Source organism: Phodopus roborovskii, unplaced genomic scaffold (assembly GCF_943737965.1).
Source record: "Phodopus roborovskii unplaced genomic scaffold, PHOROB, whole genome shotgun sequence".
NCBI classification, from domain to species: domain Eukaryota; kingdom Metazoa; phylum Chordata; class Mammalia; order Rodentia; family Cricetidae; genus Phodopus; species Phodopus roborovskii.
The window spans coordinates 24878490-24899522 of record NW_026126459.1 but is presented as its reverse complement, the minus strand read 5'-3'; the positions used below and the strand labels follow the sequence as shown (position 1 = coordinate 24899522).

At 48.3% G+C, this 21033-nt stretch overlaps 2 protein-coding genes across 3 annotated transcripts in view; both read left to right on the top strand.

The window, feature by feature from the left end:
• Krt79 (keratin 79) overlaps nucleotides 1-5964 on the top strand; it is an 88538-nt gene extending 82574 nt beyond the window's left edge. For both annotated transcript variants that reach the window (XM_051189952.1, XM_051189951.1), the window contains exons 2-9: nucleotides 400-614; nucleotides 1732-1792; nucleotides 2142-2237; nucleotides 3133-3297; nucleotides 4483-4608; nucleotides 4723-4943; nucleotides 5242-5276; nucleotides 5620-5964. In XM_051189952.1, the coding sequence (XP_051045909.1) occupies nucleotides 400-614; nucleotides 1732-1792; nucleotides 2142-2237; nucleotides 3133-3297; nucleotides 4483-4608; nucleotides 4723-4943; nucleotides 5242-5276; nucleotides 5620-5930 (1230 nt within the window). In that variant the 3' untranslated portion in view covers nucleotides 5931-5964. The remainder of the gene's footprint in view (nucleotides 1-399; nucleotides 615-1731; nucleotides 1793-2141; nucleotides 2238-3132; nucleotides 3298-4482; nucleotides 4609-4722; nucleotides 4944-5241; nucleotides 5277-5619) is intronic.
• An 8746-nt stretch (nucleotides 5965-14710) lies between these two features.
• On the top strand, nucleotides 14711-19873 carry Krt1 (keratin 1). Its single transcript, XM_051189975.1, has 9 exons — nucleotides 14711-15373; nucleotides 16253-16467; nucleotides 16751-16811; nucleotides 17192-17287; nucleotides 17431-17595; nucleotides 17725-17850; nucleotides 18298-18518; nucleotides 18965-18999; nucleotides 19072-19873. Exons 1-9 carry the CDS (start codon nucleotides 14771-14773, stop codon nucleotides 19416-19418), a joined length of 1869 nt encoding a protein of 622 aa, XP_051045932.1. The 5' UTR covers nucleotides 14711-14770; the 3' UTR covers nucleotides 19419-19873.
• Nucleotides 19874-21033: the final 1160 nt, after the last annotated feature.

Genomic DNA, 21033 nt, shown 5'->3' with positions numbered 1-21033 from the left:
TTCTGTCTTGAAAACTACAGTTGCAGGCAGCAAACATGGTAGTGGGTGCAGGGGACGCCCACTGAAGCTTGTCCAGGGCATTGCGAGACCTGCTGTTACGTCTGCCTTTCGTCCTCAGTTATGCGCCACACTCCAGTCATAAAGACAAAGGAAATGGCACTTGCTCATTTTGGCATGGATAAACTGAGTGTGGAGTGACAGCTCTGTTATGTCAGGGGGTGTAGCTGGATGAAATGGGCTGGAGGTGACATGAGAAACCACATTATCTCCCCCAATGCCCTAAAGGCCCACCTGGAACTTCTGATGTTTGAGTGTGCTGCAAGGCCACTGACTGCTCTTCCCACGGAGAAAGCTGTTCTGACTCATGACCTTGGGTACCCTGGCAACCTTGCTGTTTAGGTGCGCTTCCTGGAGCAGCAGAACCAGGTGCTACAGACAAAATGGGAGCTGCTGCAGCAGGTGAACACCTCAACTCGAACCAGCAGCCTGGAGCCTGTCTTTGAGAGTTACATCAGTCAGCTGCAGAGGCAGGTGGATTTTCTGAACTCTGAGCGGTCGCGCCAAAACTTGGAAATCAGGAGCATGCAAGATGTCGTGGAGGACTATAAGAACAAGTAAGGACCCAGGTGGGGGAGGGGCCAAGGAGAGCATTCAGGCTCCTGCTACTGCAGTGGGCCAGGGGCAGTCATGTGGGCTCTTCGGTGTATAACTGCAGGGGATGACATTTTACATAGGACAGTTCTGGTGGGATAGCAATGACAGCCAGCTGTCAATTATATTGAGCAGGGAAGAGCAAAGGATGAGGAAATGAGTGAGCCCTGCCACAAATTCATCTCTCTGTCTGGAGTGTGACCTCCTTGCTAAGTACTGTGAGGAATTGATCTGTGGTTCTCAAACTTTAGCATGTATCACGTTGCATCAGACTCTGCACCCTACCCCAGTGATTCTGATCTAGTGAGTCTGGGATACAGCCAGAACAGATATATCTTGAACATATTTCCAAGTGATGCTAATGTTAGCAGATTGGGGACCCCACAGAGTAACACTGATTGAAATGAAACGATATTTAATAGTTCTTGGTGTTGGCAATTACTAAGCATCAGCAATTACTGGCAATAATGGTAGGGATGACAGGAGCTGACTTTCAGACCAGCTGTTCATGAGAAACTGTGGGGACCTCTTCTACAGTCTCCCACCTCAAGGGGTACAGGTGCTTCTCTTAGCATTACATTGGCATGCTTACTGTGTTGGGTCACTGGAGGGTCACGTGTGTGTGTGTGTGTGTGTGTGTGTGTGTGTGTGTGTGTGTGTGTGAGTCTACAGGGAAAAATAAAACTCACACTTGTAGGTCACATATGGGGCCAGAACTATAGGTGAAATATTTTTCTCTTGAAATATTTAAAGTGGTTGTTACTTTATGATCTTAATGGAAAAGCTTGAAGTAAACATTTGTAAAGTTGTATCAGAACAAATATGGACATTTGGGGACATTCTATGTGTCTCATGTCTGGTCCTTGTCTTCACTATTGGTCAGTAGGATTGGGAGCCACCCCCAGCCATTCATCAGTGAGGCCAGAACACCAGGCCCTGGCAGGGGCCAGCAGTGCTGGGAGCAGGGCTGTCTGAGTTCAGGACAGTGGAGGCTTGGGGAAGTGTGGGCCTTCTGCTGGGAGGTGGAGCCTCAGAGTGTCAAGGTTAGCCCTTGCAGCCTGCTTCTTGCTTCCATCACAGGTATGAGGATGAAATCAACAAGCGGACAAATGCTGAGAATGACTTTGTTGTTATGAAGAAGGTAAGGGAAAGGGGCTTCCTCGTGGATCTGAGGATTGGGTAGGACAGAACCCAGGAGGATTCTCTGTGTTGTGGACAGGGTGAATGAACACTTGTACTAGCATGGCATGTGCTCTGCCCAAATGCAGGGCACCTACACAGAAAGGAAGTCAGACAGACACTGTCTTGGGATCTGGAGAGCAGATGTAGTTGACCCATGTGTACCTTTCTAGCTAGGAAAGTCAGTTTCAAGGTCCCTGATTTGAGCCAAGAACTAAACCCAGAGAGCATTTACCACTGGCCCCGTGCCAGCCATGAAGCTGGTGGCAGGAGATGCCTGGGTTATGAAGTCAAACGTTTTTGTCTTTCAGGATGTGGATGCTGCTTTCATGGGCAAATCAGATCTACAGTCCAAAGTGGACACCCTGTACGGGGAGGTCAACTTCCTGAAATATCTATTTGACACGGTGAGTTCAGTCCTGGGAAGTCCCTTTCTCCGCTTCCCATAAGAGCATGAGCTGGAGAAGGCTCATTTCACCAGGACCTCAGCTCTTCACATTGGGGCAGCCATTCCCTCAACTGCAAGGGTTCTTGTGGGGGCAGTGGAAATGTGGGTGGGGCCGTGAGAATCTCGAGTAGGTGGGGCCGTGAGAATCTCGAGTAGGTGAGGGAAAAGCAGTTTCCTGCTTCATGTTCTCAGGCCACCCGGGATGAGAAGGTAACAACCAGATCTTTGTGCTCTGTGGGAAATCCATCAGGCTCTGGGAAAACCCTGTAGAAAATGATAGAAGGGATTTTGTGGAAAAGACAAACTGAAGGTGATCAGGATAGTTTGCTTCTTAAGTCCACCTGTCACCTGTGTCCAACTCGGGAGTTCATGTTCCAAACTGAATGCTGTATTAGAAGCTCTTCGTACCTTACAGAAATGTCAATTCAGTAGAAGAATGCATGAACTGAGAGATTCAGTTATTTGCTTGGTCAAGTTGCCAGTCATGTGACTCCAAACTGGAGTCCTTTCTGTGGTTGCTGAGAGCTCTTATGGCTACAAGGAGCAACTGTGATTTTCGAAGAGCTGTACCAAAAAGGTGGTGAAGCCAGAGCTAGGCTGGGACAACGAGATCAAAAGAGCCATGATGGAGAGGGGGATAATGGGGCTTCTTCCTCCTGCCAAGACACCTGGGCCCCATCACCTTTAGTGGAAATACTTAAGACACTCCATGTATGTTCCACAGCATATAACAATGTAGAGAGTTCTTCCCCAAGAGGCCTTCTAGCTCAGTTTCTGGCTTCCCCAGTCAGCTTCAAGGGAGAAGCAGAGAGATGAATGAGTGGAAGGAGTGAACTAGGCTCCATGTCTCACAGGAGCTGTCCCAGATGCAGACCCATATCAGTGACACCAATGTCATCTTGTCGATGGACAATAACCGCTCCCTGGACTTGGACAGCATCATTGATGCAGTGCGCGTGCAATACGAACTGATTGCACAGAAGAGCAAGGACGAGGCCGAGGCTCTGTACCAGACTAAGGTGAGCTCGGGCTCTGAGTTTGCACCCCCAAGTAGACAGACACTTCCCAAACTGATATTGCCTCCTGACTTTAAAGTGTAACATGTCAATGATAAAGACTTCAGAAGACTTGGTTGTTTTAGTTATTTATTATTAGTTAATACTCATAGGTGCCAGACTGCCTAATTTTCCTAAGACTCTTAACAAGCAACTGCCATTAAACCTTAACTAAACTCAGAAGTGCAAATTACAAGCATGTCCTTTAACCACCACAATGTCTGTTGTTTTTATTTTTCATAATACTATCTTTATTTTCTATTTTTCTCTTTCATATATCACTTAGGAATGACTTTCTGTGACTCTAAATATTCTACAACTTTCTTAGCAGTATGGGAATTTATTATGTGATCACTTGTCACTTTGCCATTGGGCGCATCTTTCTATTAACCTCTTAGGTATGAATTCATGTTTCTGAATGGTTAAGACTAGTTGAAGGGACAAAGGCTGGCAGCCCAGTCACTGAATTCTAAGTAGGCAGGATGTGGTGATCTACTTTATGGATTTTGGAGCCAACTCTAGGGTCACTGACTCTAGGGTCTATTCCACAATCTGAAAGTGGATGTTCTGGGATGCAGTCAGTGGATTTTGTCATGGGACTGGGGATGGGGAGTTTTTTCAGAATGCACACTTCTTTGTCAGCACTTCCTGAGGGTGCCCAGTGTGTAGTCTGGTTGCTGAAGCAATGTGGCACAGGAGAGAGAAAACAATGAACATGGGTGCTCTGAGGGCTTCTGAGGCCGGGAGCTCCTGCCTGCTAGGAGAATCACTCTGGAAAAGGGACAAGGAGTATGGTGGATGGGAGGGTGGGATGGAGGTCCCAGTGTGGGTAAGGATGGTGTGAAGGCTTAGGTGTAAGAAATGTGGTAAAGGGCATTAAGAAACAGGTTTGTCTGGGTGGAATATGAGCCTGCCCAGAGACTGGTGGAATTGAGGGAGGAAGGAGACTTGTTATAGGTGTGTGTGCGCGCGTGTGTGTTGTGAATGTGTGTCTGCACATGTCTTTTTGCTCCAAGGCTGAGGGACATTTGGGGTGGGTAGGATCACAACTCTAGGTTACCTTACTCCAAGAAAGAGTAGTCTAGAGCTTTCTCTGGGAGACTCCAATGAACCACTGATGCTGACCATGGTGCTGCCTCTGACCCATAGTACCAGGAGCTGCAGATCACAGCAGGGAAACATGGAGATGACCTGAAGAATAGCAAGATGGAGATCGCAGAGCTCAACCGCAATATCCAGAGGCTGCAGGCAGAGATTGCCAGTGTCAAGAAGCAGGTGGGGTGGACGGGTGCTCATGGTGGGTTCACCAGACATGCTACCTCCTCTAAGGCCCAGGTCAGATTCCAGGCGCTCAATACCTCTGTGTTCCTTCATTTGTCTCTGGTCTAGATTGAACAGATGCATGGGTCCATTTCTGATGCAGAGGAGAGAGGAGAAAGAGCTCTCCAGGATGCAAAGCAGAAGCTGCAAGATATGGATGAGGCCCTGCAGCAGTCTAAGGAGGAGCTGGCCAGGCTGCTGAGAGACTACCAGGCAATGCTGGGGGCCAAGCTATCCTTGGATGTGGAGATTGCCACCTACCGCAAGCTACTGGAGGGCGAGGAGAGCAGGTGGGTCCCATGAGAATGAAGAAAGGCATTTCCAGGCATCCCTAGAAATATTGGTGGTTCAGGATGAGCAGAAACATTCAAGTTGGGATGTATAGGTTAGAAGGGTAGGGGAGAAGCCATTGCTATCGCCCCACTTCTCCCAAGCACCATGCTCCTGAACACCAGCCTAAGCTAGGTGCAGCCAGGTATGACCCGTAAATGCTACACGGCTTCATGAAAGTCCTCCGGGACAGCCCTACTCTACTCCTATACTAGCGTTTCTGCTCCTACAGCTGATGGCCTTGCTTTTATTTCACAGGATGTCAGGGGAGCTGCAGAGTCAAGTGAGCATCTGTAAGTAGCATCATCCAGGGATGGAGGTTGGATGGGCTGGTTGGGGTGGCCTTTGTTTTCTACTCTCATACAAAAGGCCTGCTTTTCTTGCTTGTGATACTTGACGACACTGGCTGGAGATCATTAGGAGATGTCTTCCAAAAGAGCTGAGCACTGAGGACCTGTCCCTAAACAGGGGTAGCACACTTACATGAATGCCTGCATTCTTTTGAAGTGCTCAGTTGACTTCCAATGCCTCTGTTCGCAAAGTGGATCAGGGGCTGCAGGCGCTCATGGCAGGTGCAGCTTGGTCCCCTCTGCTGGGTCCTTCTGATTCTTGTGTGTCTGTTCTTCCTTGGTACAGCTGTACAGAGCAGTCAGGTGACCGTAGGTAGTGGCAGCTACGGAGGCGGCAGCGGCGGGGGCTCAGGTGGTGGATACAGCAGTTACGGTGGAGGATACGGCAGCAGCTCCCGCAGCGGCGGCGGCGGCAGTTACGGAGGAGGAGGAGCAGGCTCCCGCGGGAGCGGCGGTGGAGGCGGCGGCAGCAGCTATGGCTCGAGCAGCAAAAGCAGCAGCAAATACGGCAGCGGCGGCGGCCGGAGCGGCGGCTCCTCCCGCACTCAGATAGTGCAAACCTCCACCCACAGCTCGCGCAGGCGCGTGGTGGAGTAGCGGCCACCAGGCTGCAGGACCTCTCCTGCCGCCTTCTCCTCTCCAAGCCCTCCCGGGCTCTCTCAGCTACCTTTTCACAACGGGTCTCAGCAAGCTTCCAGGTCACTTCCAGATTCTAGATGGGGAAGCAGGTCAGATTCACAACCTCTTTAGTTCGTCAAAGACACATGCTCTTGCTGGGTCCTAATCCCCAGCGGCCTTGTCCAGCATCGGAAAAAAAAGAACTTGGAAAACAATTTCACTAGGATGTCAAAACTGGGTAGCTCAGTAAATATTAACACCCCCCCCCCGCGCCCCTTCTGAAATCTTCACTCACAGAAGCCTACTGCAAGGCCAGCTTGTTTAGTGAGGGGCTCGCTTGAGCCAAGGGCCATAGGGGCCCCTTGCTGGGTAGCCTCATGCTTCTTCACCATGACAGCAAGGGTAGGTTTGTCATTCTGATTCAGTACCTGTAGGTCATACCTGTGCTAGCCTATGTTATCTCCTGGGTTAACAGTCCCAGGTAGGGATATTTCAGTAGGCACAAGAACTAAAGCCCTTGTCCAGGGAATGGCTGTTCCCAGCAGTGGGCAGGGTGGGATGGGGTGGGAGACAAGCAAGTTTTGTTTCTGTTTCTCCCCCTTCCAGCAACCTCCTGTACCTCGAGCCAGTCCCTTCCAGAACTCTGCTCCCAAAGCAAGTTCTGAGAATCACCCAAACACCGCACACCTGTAGGGCAGCACTGCTCCGTAGAGGTGTCTGGGCCTGAGGAATGAGAGGTGTTGACTTAGGTTGTGGAGAGATCCAGACTTGTACCAGTCTGGAAAGGACCCGGAGGGGGGGTGGTGGCGCTTCAGGCAACTCTATGTTCTCTCTCAGACCTCCTAAGTCCCTTCTGATCTCTAATTCTGAACATGTTGTTAGACTTTGTCTCCTAATTTAAAATTTAATTTATGGTTCTATGAAAAATCCTTGAATTGTGCTGATGGGCAGGAAGAGGAAAGTACCACCCAATTAACAGCCATTAGAGAGGGAATGTGGCCTTGCTTCCAAGTTCTGGGGAGACCTTCACTGGCTTGCTGAGTCTGTAATTCTGTCTGGAAGGGCTTCTCTGCAAGGGTCCCCTGGGAAATGCTTGTGACTTCATTGCCTGGTTGGAAGTTGTACTTTGAAGGGTTTGGCAGTTCTGTTTTTTTCTACAATAAATTTTTCTGTGATCTCAGTACATTGTGTGGTCAGGAAATGAGTTATTATTTCTTCTGTTCTTTGAAATTAATTCAAATTTGGGAAGTCAAGTTTTACTACTATTATTACTATTATTATTTTTCTTGTGTGAGTATAGGTATATATGTTTACAGACACATGTGTGTATGTGTGTTTGTGTGTGTATGTGTATGTGTGTAGGTATGTGCCCATGGAGCCAGAGGACTTCAGCTGTTTGTCTTTGGGTATTGTCTATCTTCTTTTTGGATGGCAGTGGCAGGGGGGGTTAGGGGTGGTGGTGGGGTGGTGGTTCTCTTATTATTGGCTTGTGATCTGCCAAGCTAACTAGGCTAATCTGGTGAACTGTCCAGTGAGCTACATGCACTCACTGATCTCTGCCTAATCTGTTGCTAAAATTGCAAGTGTGTGTCATATGCCAGGCTTTTAAATTGTGGGTTTTGGGAGAACAGTGTGGGTCCTTATGCTTGTAAGCCAAGCACGTTCCTGTGGTGCTATCATGGGTCCCCAAGGACTATTGTCTTCATCCTCCCAAGCTTTCACCCTTGCTAATCATTCAAAAGTCAGCTGCACAGCTGTGTAGCTCCTGTGATAGCTTATTATGGGTTGCAATCATACTAGAGTGAATTATTGTGGGATAGGCACGGAGAATGGCTCCTGAATCTTGAGGTGTTGAAACACAAGGACAGGAGAGGGGAAAAGAAGTTCAGAGGGAAGAGAAAGCAGATCGTGTTGTGGGCTCCCCAGCTTGATGGTGGGAACACGACTCACCCCCAGGACCCAAACAGGCTCAGAGCTGGGATGTGGGGCTGCAGCAGGGGTCATTGGAGGGCAGAGCTAGCTTCTGGAGACTGGAAAGTGGTGTGGGGCTTGGGGTTAAAGCAGGGGCAGATGTGGGCAGGGAGCCAGGGAAGGTCCTCTGGGTAGGAGATGAAAAGATAAAGGTCGAGAATGTGTGAGAGGGAACTAGATTAAACTAGGCATTGAGGAAGCAGGTTTTGGGGGCATTTGCTGAGTGGAGGCCCATTCACTGATTGGGGAGAAGGTCCAGGGCAGCTTTAATAGATTCTTTAAGTGAAGCAAGATGCAGAAATTTTAAAAAATGGAGACAACCACTCCATGACTACCTCCTATATGGACTTTCAGAGTCTGTGTGAGGGTGTCTTGTAAGATTTGTGACCTGGCTTCTCATTCAATGAAGGAATATGGGTAGAATTTAGATATGAGATGCATTCAGTTTTGACCACAGCCTATATTGGTGAGATGTGTTCCCAGGCACACCTGACATGTCTTGGTAGCAGGTATGTTGGAAGCAGGCTAGGGAGGGGAGAGATGAGCAGAGGGATTGTCCCAACAGAAGAAGAGAAAGAGGATATGAAAGCAAAGTTCTGTATTTAATGTAAAAAGCCAAGAGCCTGGAGACTGGGCAGTAGCCAAGGAGAGGTGGATAGACAGCAGAGAAATGACTGACAGTGTTTACCTGTCAGTGGGAACACATTAGTCAACAGGGTGTGGCGGTGACTGAAGACAGCTATGGGAACCAGGAAAAGGAGACTCAGGAAGAGCCCTGTTCAGGCTCTTCTGTTGTGAGACCACTCTGGGGGCTCTGAATGCCAAGACTGGTAACAGACAGGAGCCTGTTGAGAGAACAGTGACCAGGGCAGTAGTGGTGGACATAAGCCTGGCCATTGAGAATGGCTGGAGGGTCTGGAGAGAAGCCAAGGGCAGAGGGAGATAAATTTATTAGCTGCAGAGATTTGAAGAGCTTGTCTAGACAAGGAGGTTTGTCTAGGTGATGACCCACTTGGACAGGTGAGAACTACAGTAGATTTGATTCTTTGTGAGAGACACCAGCTGTTTGTGAGAGGCCCCCTGGGGAGTTATCAGGTTGAGGGTAGTCACAAAGGATGATGGAGACATGTGCATGGAGGCACTTCACATTTCTGCTGTGGGAGAGCCAGAGGAAAACAAGGGATCCTACTTTGTATGCTTAACAGGAAGAATAAGGTCAGACACCAGGGAAGGCCAAGCACAGAGCCAGGAGCGTAAAACAAACTGGAGCTTTCCGGCAGCACTAGACTCAGTTGGGGGTGTGGGCTGAGATCACTCATATGTGTATGATGCTCGAAGGGAATCCAGGGAGACTCTGGGAAAAAGCATCAGGACAGGGCTAGCCATAGGCCATCTTTCCCCATCCTTCTGTACTGAAGTTGGTATTGTCCCAGAAAACACAGCCTTACCTTCTAATTTCCAAAGACTTGATTGGAATGGAAACTGTGGACCTGGAGGGAAATAAATGCCCAAGTTCTAGGATTGTGGGCAGGGAGATGCTCCAGGACAGGGGCATAAGAAATATGGGGAGGGGTAGAGAAGACAAGCAAGGATTCTAGAACCTAGAATCTATATGCTTATGTTTCGGGCATTAGGGTGTCCTTTAGGGCTTGAACTAGGGCCCTGGGAGGCATCAGAAGACTCTAGAAAGGTTCTCTGGTGTGGTCAATGAGCAGTCTCACCATCACACCCAGATCATCCTGATGAGAATAACAAGCAATTCTATAAACTGTACAGAATGCTTTGATTGTGTTATCTCATGTGGTTTCCATCGTTACTGTGACAGGACCTAGGAGGCCCCAGTAGGGGCTTGGTGGGGGTATCCCATAATGCTGAGATCCTACTTTCCCATAAGGTAGGAGAGCGAAGCTGGTCCATCCCCCATCCTCCCTCAGATACTAACTGGCAGGAATACCTGTGGATCCCAGGGGAGCTTTGCCAGCAGGGCGGGTCACAATAGAATTCTAAATTTAATTCCACCAGCTTCTCAGCTGCAGAGATTTTTATCTAGGACATGGTGAGCAGGAAGAACAGCCATTGGCTCACCACCATTCTAACTCCATCTGACCTTGGATGAGACGTGTGTGTCTAGGCTGGGAAAGTTCTTGGTCTGAGGAGGAGCCTTGAGAATGCCACCCAATTGCCTAGCCCTTTGGCCCACGAGGTATCTCCAAATTAAAGAGCCAGGTGCTCCAGCAGTCCTGCGTCAAGCTTTCTGTTGCTCCCATTGCTTTGCTGGACTTGCTGCCCTGCTTTTATCAGCTTTCCGATCAGTCCAAGAAACTGGATGTCTTCAAGTTGATCAGTGCTCTGTTGCTGGGTTGGGCTGGGAACTTGGGCTTCTGGGAGGTTCTCCAGAATGAACAATCATTTCCAAACGTCCTAATGCTAAGCTGGAAAGCCTTTTGGGGGCTCCAAGTTGCAGCCTGTCTTCCAGCCTGCTGCCCCCATGGGGCTTTGCTCCACTCCATAGAACAGGCAGACTTTCCATGGTTTCAGCCAGGGTTCCTTGCATTTAACCCTGACTCCCTTCTGCTACAGGCACTGGCTGCTAGCATCATTTCTTTGGGGTGCAACACTACCTTCCCCATGGCAAACTCATGGTCTTCACAAATCCTGCACAAGTCCTCCACAATTTTCAGCAAGGGGCTTGTGCCAAAATGTTCACAGCGATAGTATCCCTTTATCTACAATCTACACCCTGCAGTTTCCTTGGAAGGTAGATTTAGCCTCTATTTTACAAATGAGGAAACTTAGTCTCAGAGAGGATTGGTAACTTACCTAGGGCCATACAGCTAGAAATGTGTAACTAGGAGTGTGACAGTCTCCCATCCCCACTCCTGCCCCAGTACAGATTGATACAGCATTCACTGTTTCTCTCTCTCACGCCTCTTTGGTTCCCCTTCTCTGGCTTCTGCTGCCCCCCCCCCCCACTGCCCAGCAGTGACTCTTGGGGGCTGTCCTCTTTGCCTTCAATGAATCTGCCAGTTGCTCTGCACCTTTCTGGCTTGCATTAAAAAGCCTTGGCCCCTCCTCAGCCATTTGTCAGCTTTCAACATCTTGCCCCACCTCCCCATTGTCTGTGACTCCCCTGCACTCCTCCCAGGCTTCAGCATTCCCCACTCCCCTGAAATTTCCTTCTCCCACAGCCCTGGCAGAGTCCCTCAGGCCTGGGTGGCTTGTCATTGCATGTTCCTTTTAATTCTTTTCTTGGTCCCATCCCTCAAAAAGCTCTCACCACACCTGCCCCTGTTGTGCCCCAAAGCGTGTCTCTTGGCAGCAGTGTGGGGGTGGGGTGGAGGAGGGCCTGTGCAGATATTCTGGAATGTTGGGATTATTTCTCCATAGCTGGGGTCCATATAGGAAGCTGAGAAGCCCCTAAGACATGGAGGATTTGTATTGGTGAACAAGTACATGGACACATATCTGCAAAAGAACCAATATATCAGCATATGCTCCACTAAGGCAATAACCTAGTTTAGGGGAAAGAACCCAATCAAAGAGCAGCATTTTGTTAATCAAGGAAACCTCACTGGAGGGGGTGAGGTCTGGGCTGACCACTGACAAGCTGAGTAGTTGGCTATTACAGTGGCATGGTAGATTGAAGCAAGAATCTAGGGCTAATCAGGATGCGAGATTTGTGTGTGTGTGTGTGTGTGTGTGTGTGTGTGTGTGTGTGTGTGTGTGGTCCCAGTGTCTGTCTGTGGGATGGGCTTTGGAACAAGTTGCCAGAACACTGGAAGGCTTAACCAGAAAGAGAAGAAGTGAACGTGGAAATTGAGAAGAGACAGAAAAAGGGGAAGAAGAGGGCTTGTCAGTTTGGACAAAGCACAGAGAAGAAGGGACACCAGCTTGAGGCTGAGCAAAGACAGTACATGTGATGTAGGTTACAGGCTGGCCAAGGTCAAGAGGCATGTGCTCTGGAGTTGGACGAGCCTAGCTTGTCAGTTACCATTTCAACCTCTGTGAACCCAAGTTATCTTTTCCTTAAAGCAGGGGGGAGTAGCTCTCAGCAACATCCACATGAGACATGGCACATAGCGGTGCTTGGCACCTCTTCTCTTCATTCAAGTCTGTGTTTTCTATGCCTTTGTTTCATAGGTGCTTTTTTAAAGTATCCGGCATCCCAGGACATCCTAGGAAGTAACCGTGCCTCACTAGTAGTGCTAAAGTTCTTATGCTTTGGGGTTAAAAATGAGCTGTGGAGAGAGAATAGGAGTTTTTTTTTATTTATTTTATTTTTATTTATTTATTTTTTCAGAAATAGGAGCATTCCTAGGAATTGACTCTATGACCTGGGCAGATGCCATTATACTCCTTTGGAACCATGCTCTTACTCCGGAGCATCAGAAGATGGAAATTGTTCCCAGGTCCACTTGCTTTCTCCGTACTTCTTCTCCAGGTTAGGAGGAAGGTCAGCAGAAAGCCCAGGATCTGGTCCTACATGTCTTGTCCTAGTTGGAGTGTGTTACGCCTCTCCAGGCCTTAGCTTTCAGCTCCATATAGTGAATTCAATGGCATAGTTCTCTGGGTTCCGGTGGGAAACAAGCTTTGTATGTGTCCTATAGGAGCCATGTGAACTTAAGTTGATTTTGTGTCTTCTTGATCCTTCTAGTTCCTGCCTTTCCTCTTCTCAGGGTACTTGCTAGAGTGTGTTTGCAGAGCTGTAAACTGTTACCATTGCCTGGTTTTCTCTCTTTTGGTTGCCTAGGGAAGCAGGGCTCATTGGAAAGATCTGTCATGGACTGGCACACACATGCACACACACATGCATGCAGACACATATGCACACCCCTCCAAAATGCTAGAAGGAATCGATTGTGCTGAATGATATGTCTCATAAGGGTGTATGCTGAACTAAAAGAATTTTGATTGCCTGTCAGAAGATGATTAGGCAACAGTCATTAGCACACCAAGGCCATTCCAGTCCTCATTGTTCCCAAGTCCTGGATTACTCATTCCCTAAAGAGATGGTTAGTTTAACAGCCTAAGGATGTCAGCACTAGGACAGAGTTCCAGAAGGCAGTGCTGTGGGAATAGGAGGGGTGGGGGCTAGAGGACAGGCTGGGCACTTCTCCAAGGAGGGTGGGCAAACATGACACAAGAGAAAGCTTGATGGTGGGGTGCAGAGGGTTGGCACAATTCCTGGGGTCTTTACAGATGCTCCCCTCTTTCAGAGCTAGTCTGTCCAGAGGGGAATTCCCATGTGTTCACGAGGCAGTTTGGAGGCAGAAGCCAGAGCAGCAGGCTCCTCTAGAAGGTGCCTTCCCTTCCATTTGCATCGAATGTGGGGAACATGCCAGGCTTCTAAGAAGTCTCTAAATGATCATCCGTGTAGGTTTAAGTCTTTCCAGATCTCCATGTCGCTACCTTCTATAAATGTTGATCAACTAAGGCTCTTCAGGAAGGCCCCTGGCCTGGTACGATGCATGCTGCGTACACTGACATTTGGACGGAGCAGAATCGCTCTCATCTTCAAGTTCCTTTTCTCAAAGTGACTTTCAAGAAATATTTCCCATGATCCAGGAGCCAAGGACTCAAAGAATAAAATCCGCCCCCTCTTTCAGAGCCCTCCATGGCAGCACAGTGTCTCATGCTGTCCAGTTTTCCCTCAGCACACAGGGGACTAGGAACTTAGTTGCAAGCTGACACACAAAATATGGATTAGGATCTTATGCACTGGATTTAGCTAGGTACCCTTAGTTCACATTCGAAATAGCCACTTACTACCTATGGAGATGCGGGGAAGCTTCTCAACCCTCATGCCTCAGTTTTCTCATTTAAAAATGGGTAGATTAATATCTTTCTCAAACGAACATTAATTTACTGCATGTAAATCATAAAATACTTCCTGGCACATGATCAGTTTCTGACTTGCTTCCTCCCATCCCCTTAATAGTTGTTGTCATGGATTCTAGAAACACTGTGAACATCTCAGGTCACGTTTTCTAGGTTTCCACGACTGCCTTCCCTTCCTAACCTGCTGCCATGCCTCAACTTCTCCACTTGGCTTTACCACATGTGCTAGGTGTCTACCCATCTCATCACTCCACGAACATTCTATACTGGCATTTGCAGACCACCTATTTTCAGTTGCTAGCCTCTTATACCCATTTGTTGTCCTGGTTTATCTTTGAAAAGGAACACTTGGAAACTTAGGAACGAACACAGTGTACCCCTCAAGTGCTTCCCGGCCATCTACCCATTGCTGCTGGGTGACAGCTGCCCTTCTTTTAGTCAACCAGTGCAGTGCATTTATAAAAGCCTACTTCAGAAAACATCTCTGTTCCAGGAGATGTAATTTGATAAGTGCTGGGGTTTGAACGAACTATCTCAGAGTAAATAAGAGCTCCCTTAGACATCTAAGCTTGAGGAATTGCACCTGCTACTCAAGCAGCATACAGTGGCAGGGTGAGAGTACATGCATGCATACTTGAGTGCAGGGATTACAAAATCTTATCAAGACACACCAAGGAGTCAATGTGGGGTCCTAGTTTCTCAAAGCCACGAACATTTGAGGAAAGATCCTGTCAGATAAAATGATTACCACACGAGTCAATCTTGTCTGCACAGCAATTTTGAGAGCCCATCCTGGGAGTTAGGTGTGTAGTGTTTATCGTATTGTTGAGGCTCGTAGAAATCTTGTATGGCTGCAGGCAAGCCAAACCCTTTGCAGGCTCTGCATCTCCGCTGAGTCTGAGGACCAAGCCCAATTTCCTCCCAGTATATAAGGGCATGGTGCTGGGCTCAAGGCAGAGGAGTTCTCAGCTCCTTCCTTCTCTGGTCTTTACTCTTCTCTCTAAGCCAGTATGAGTCGACAGTGTAGTTCTAGGTCTTCATGCCGGATCGGGGGCGGCAGGGGCTTCAGCTCCGGCTCCGCAGGCCTTATTAGCTTCCACCGCAAATCCACCAGCAGCTCTGTGCGCCGTAGTGGAGGAGGCGGTGGTGGGAGATTTTCAGGAGGCTTCTGCGGGAGTAGTGGGGGTTCTGGTAGTGGCTTTGGAAGTAAAAGTCTTATTAACCTTGGAGGTGGCAGGAGCATCTCCATGAGTGTGGCTGGAGGTGGACACTGTGGTGGCATGGGTGGTGGCAGCTTTGGTGGTGGTGGCTTTGGGGGTGGCGGTTTTGGGGGTGGTGGTTTTGGGGGTGGTTTTGGTAGCGGTGGTGGTGGTTTTGGGGGTGGTGGTTTTGGCAGTGGAGGAGGTTTTGGCGGTGGAGGATATGGAGGTGGTAGATTTGGGGGTGGTTTCGGGCCTGTCTGCCCCCCGGGTGGCATCCAGGAAGTCACTGTCAACCAGAGTCTCCTGCAGCCCCTCAATGTGGAGGTTGACCCTGAGATTCAAAAGGTGAAGTCTCAGGAGAGAGAGCAGATCAAGACACTCAATAACAAATTCGCCTCCTTCATCGACAAGGTGAGTTCACCTGCTTGGGGTTCAGGGAGAGCTAGCTGCTCCTAGGCTGTGGGATAGGCTTAGCCTTATGTGTCTGATGACTAAAAGGCCATGTGGAACGGAATTATGGTCAGGAGTGATGCTAGTAAGTAAGTTCTTTATTGAACAAAGGAACTACGGAGATGAGCCTGTCTGAAATTCTGTTGCATTTTTATTGAGCTCTTGAATTAAGCTTAGACTCACATCTGTTGACTGGAGATAATATAGAAAATGACTAATGGATTTTTCTAAAGGGTCTTCCTAGCCAAAAAAAAGGTGCCTTGTGAAGTATAGAAAGGAAGGAGTAGGTTAGTACCAAATATCTTGTGTTGTCAGAGGATCTCTATCCCCTGGAAATTTCCCATGAGTATTGGATTGGGAAGGGGATTTTAAAAATACACGTATCCCAAAGTTCAGGTCTAGAAAACATGAGCCAATTTTGACTTTTCTGCTGATTTAGTAATAATGTCAATATAAATTTAGACACAATAAATTTCAAATCCAATTTGGTGTTTTCTTAACATACCTGTGTATGTAACCCAGCAACGTAAGTTTATGTCTGCTTAAAAACAGTTGGAAGGCAAACTTCTTAAAAATCACATATCCATTTCAAAGCATCATTCCAGTAATTTTATGTGTGCTGTACTGCTGGTGTCATACAATTACTTTCTCCCAGGGCTTCTCTGGATCAACTCGTGGATTGGGTTTTGCTCTGAGGTCAATGCCACCTCAATCAGTGTCCCACTAAGTCTCTTGCTGTCAAATGGGAATTGAAGTTCTTTTTTCAGTGAGGCATTGGTCTTGCTCAGTGGCCGTCAGACCCCATTCCTGCTCTTGGGGTAATGGGTCTTCTGTTCCTAGGTGCGCTTCCTGGAGCAGCAGAACCAGGTGCTACAAACCAAATGGGAGCTGCTGCAGCAGGTCGACACAACAACCAGGACCCACAATTTGGATCCCTTCTTTGAGTCATACATTGCCAACCTCAGAAGGCAAGTGGACCAACTGAAGAGTGATCAATCACGGATGGATTCGGAACTGAAGAACATGCAGGACATGGTGGAAGACTACAGGAACAAGTAAGGGAGACTAGTCGGGTATACGTTGATTATTGAACCTAAAGATTTCCATACATGCTAAGAATATGTAACAGTGGCTTTCCCTTATTTGGGGCAAAGCAATTGGGAATTAAAAAAAACCTCTTAATCTTCTCAGAAGATGGATAGTTTAATGATTTAATATTCAGAAGAAAGGGGTAGCATGATGGCATCGCTTGTGAAGGGAGGCAGTCATAAGCAGTTAACCACTGAGCTTCAGGCCTTGACCTCCTTTAATTGCCCAATCCACTATGTTTTCCTGCAGGTATGAGGATGAGATTAACAAGAGGACAAATGCAGAGAATGAATTTGTGACCATCAAGAAGGTAAACAAATTCTGTGGTGTGGAACTCATCTGTGAAACTAGATAGAGGGTACGGCTGAAGGAAGCTGTTGTGGAGAACCAGGTAGCAGCCTGCTGAACATCTGGGGGTGGGAATATTTTCTCTCCTTTCTATGGACCTATGCTAGTCCAGGCCTCAGCTGCTCTTTGGTTTTCAGCACCTATAGTAAGTGGAGAGGCAAGTTTTCATCCAGGCAGGCTCTCTATGGTATGAAGAAATGAAACAATCTAGAACTGCAATGTAACTGGGGAAAAGAGGAGTAGAGCCCAAACTCCATTTCTACTTGGAAAACTCCTTTATGGCTATAGAGAGGAGCCCCATCCTGGAAAGAACATGGATTTATGGTACCTTTGTTCCTCTAGGATGTGGATTCAGCTTATATGAACAAAGTAGACCTTCAGGCCAAGGTGGACAACCTTCAGCAAGAGATTGAATTCCTCACAGCACTCTACCGTGAGGTAAACTCTTGAATTTCAAACACCTAGATGGAGATCCTTGAGTCCTGACCCCACTGCTCTTCAGAGAGTCTTCTAACCTGAGCCTCTCCTCTAAGTTGTTTATTGTTTATTCTGTAAGACTCACTAACTGTCATGTCCTTCAGGAACTGTCTCAGATGCAGACTCATATCAGTGAAACGAATGTCATCCTGTCCATGGACAACAACCGTACTTTGGACTTGGATAGCATCATCTCTGAAGTCAAGGCCCAGTATGATGACATTTGCCAGAGGAGCAAGGCAGAAGCTGAGACATTCTATCAGAGCAAGGTAAACATGGGCAAGCTTAGTGGGTTCTCTGGAAGGTCTGGTGTGGTGTCCTGCACCTGCTGGCATGTTTGTGTGGCCAGACACACTGGTTTCTACCCACATCTAACTGAACCAACCTGTCATCTTTAGTACGAAGAGCTGCAGATCACTGCTGGCAAACATGGTGACAGTGTGAAAACTTCCAAGATGGAGATTTCTGAGCTGAACCGAGTCATCCAGAGACTTCGATCTGAAATTGATAGTGTCAAGAAGCAGGTACCCTCAGTTACACAAAACGGGTGACGTTGAGTCTTACCAATGCTACACCACCTTCTCCATGCCCTTTGGGGTGAACTATGCCATCTTCCAGAATTCAACTTTCATGTGGGATACTATTAAGGGAAGTTTGTGAAAATGACCTAGTAGAGAAAAGATGATGGTCACAATGATGCCCATGACCAGAGAAGACTTAGGAGCTGAGGAGTGAGGAGAGGTAGTCAGAAGGTTCAAAGCTGGCATGTGGTAAAACTTCAGAGTCTTAGGTCAGGCCAAAGAGAAGCAGGTGTATCACCATTTTAAGGAAGGTGGCTATAGTGACCTGAGGACCCATGGTCCTGTGTGCCTTGGTGTGTTGGCCCACTGAGGTGGGGAGGCTGACATGATGGGAAGATCAGGTGACATCAGGGAGTGTTCCCCGGGTGATGTGCTCTGTTCTGTCCTCAGATTGCACATCTGCAACAGAACATCAGTGAAGCTGAACAGCGTGGTGAGAGCGCTCTCAAGGATGCCCAGAGCAAGCTGAATGAGCTAGAGGATGCCATGACACAAGCTAAGGAGGAACTGGCCAGACTGCTGCGTGACTACCAGGATCTGATGAACACCAAACTGGCCCTGGACATGGAGATTGCCACATACAGGACCCTCCTGGAAGGAGAGGAGATCAGGTGAGGAAGGTTCCTGTCAGCTTAGTTGCTTCTTGGGGATTCCTTTCTGACTGCAATTTGTCTTGGGTTTGGGAAAATCACTATGTGGGGTAAAGGAAGGACTGGTGTTCACAAGCCCTCATTTTTTCTTTTCTTCCTTCTCCACTCTAATTTTTCTGACTTGTCTCCTGCCTGCCTCCCCATTCCTCTTTTACATTTGAAAGGGAGCAATTTATTGTGGCTGAGCTGGATCTCAGCCTTTAGAGCTGAGCCCCCACCAGCTAGCTTTAAGAGCCTTGTCTGATTTAGGGAGATGTCTCCCAGTTTGCATCCAGGCTTGGGAGACACCAGGCTAAGGAGCAGCTTTCATGGAGAGCGCTAGGGAGCCGTCTAGGATGCGCCCCGCGGGAAGGGGGCCTGAGAGGGTGCGGTGTATTGATAGGGGTTTTTGATTTGTTTTCCCGCAGGATGTCTGGAGAGTGCACCCCCAGTGTGAGCATGTGTAAGTACAAGGGCACTTTGCGGGGTGGGAAACTAGTTGAGTGTGATGGGGTGTAACCGAGTCTCTCTGCAGCGGTGAGCACCAGCCACACCAGCATGAGCGGAAGCAGTAGCCGAGGAGGCGGAGGATACGGCTCCGGAGGTGGCAGTTACGGCTCTGGAGGTGGCGGCGGCGGTAGCTACGGCGGCGGCTCCGGTGGTGGCAGCTACGGCGGCGGCTCCGGAAGCGGCGGCGGCGGCAGCTATGGTGGCTCTGGCGGCAGCAGTGGGGGCCACAGAGGGGGCGGTGGCAGCTCCGGAGGCAGCTACGGTTCCTCTGGAGGAGGCCGTGGAGGATCCAGCTCCGGGGGAGTTAAGTCCTCTGGGGGCAGTTCTAGCGTGAAGTTTATTTCCACTAGCTACTCCCGAGGAACCAGATAAAGAGGTGCTCACCACCCCATTAGCTCTCCCTTTCCATCACGACCAAATATGGCTGGCAAGACCAAGATCGGAGAGAAGAGCTATGGTTAATCGCACCTATTCAGCCTATTTCCTTGCGCTCCCCCCTCCCCTGCTCTGCCTCCAAAGAAGTTTTCAGATTAGTACCAATCTGAGTCCCCTGGTAACGACCCCACTTTATGTTTTGCTCGAGTAAAAGCTCAGAACTGCCACCATTTACACGACATTTCAAAGAGGACGTCAGATCCAGGGCTTCTTTGCTGTGCCCAAAACACTCAATGCTCTGGACCGCCCCTTAGCATCCTATACCCTGCAGCATGCTCTGCTGCTTTGGTTTTGTACATATGGTGTTTGCGAGTCGTTTGTCTTTTATGGAGCTCTCTGAAACTCTCCCATTTCTTCGTTTTGCTGCAATAAACTGCATTTGAAATTCTCAATCCATTTCTGTCTCTTTGTTTACGATGGGGTGGAGAGGGTGCATTAATATTTTGTGCGATGGAAAGACTGTATGACCAAATGGCTTGTGCAGCAATTGGGATATGGGAAGGGAGGCAGATCAGGCTGCTTTAATGAGGGGAGACCCCAGGGCTTATGCTCTATCCTAGTCGGTGGGTATATTGAGGGCTCTATCCATGAGAGAAGGAGCAAATGGGGGAAGGGGACCAGCATTGAGAAGTTAGGATAGTCATGTGAAACAGCCAGCTACAGCAGCCAAAACATTCAAACTGTGGCCTGAGGAGGGGTGTCAGGAACCCAGAGGGGTGATGGGAGTCAGATAAGCAGCATTCCCTCTTTCAGGCTCTTGTAGACCACAAGCCAGAGCTTTGCCCAATCTAAGAAGAGACATTCTAGTCACACAGATCAAACCTGTGAAGTAGGGAGGGCACGACAGGGTGAGTAGAGCACAGGTATCTGTACTCAGCATCTTACTAGTTAGGTGAAAACACACAAGTTACAGATCTTAGTTGAGGTAGCTATGCATTAGGGATATAAAATTACATCTTCCTCATGGGAATCTTTGTGAGTACTGAATAAGGTAAACAGACTATAGCCTAGCCACAGTGAATACCTTCCTCACACTTTATTTTTTAAAATTTACATATTAAGTTATTCTTCTCTCATAAGTTACATCCCTTCCTCCTTTTCCTCTCCTCCCAATCTGTCTCTTTCCCCTCTCCCCCAGATCCACTCCTCCCTTCATAAAAGAGTAGGCTTTCCAGGTATATCAACAAAATATGGTATAACAAGTTACAGTACAGTTAGGCACACCCTCATATCAAGGATGGATGAGACAACGCAGTAGGGTCTCAAAAGCAGGCAAAAGAATCAGAGACAGCCTCCCTCACTCCCACTGTTAGGAATTCCACAAGAATACCAAGATATACAATCATAACATGTATGCAGAGGGCCTAGGTCAGACCCACACATGCTCCCTGATTGTCACTCCAGTCTTTGCGAGCCGCTATGATGATGATGATGATGGTGATGAGCTAGCCATTGCTAATGTTGCTTGTTGAACCCTAGATAGTTCGGTAAATGCTTATTTAAAAGAGTCAACAAACTCCCACCTTCCTGATAGTTCCAAAATCATGAAAAA

Bases quoted from the DNA above. Each gene is read 5' to 3' on its own strand.
- Krt1 (XM_051189975.1), top strand. From the start codon at position 14,771: ATGAGTCGACAGTGTAGTTCTAGGTCTTCATGCCGGATCGGGGGCGGC. The intron at 17,851-18,297 runs GTACCCTCAGTT...TTCTGTCCTCAG, and splicing joins TTGATAGTGTCAAGAAGCAG to ATTGCACATCTGCAACAGAA. The intron at 18,519-18,964 runs GTGAGGAAGGTT...GTTTTCCCGCAG, and splicing joins CTGGAAGGAGAGGAGATCAG to GATGTCTGGAGAGTGCACCC.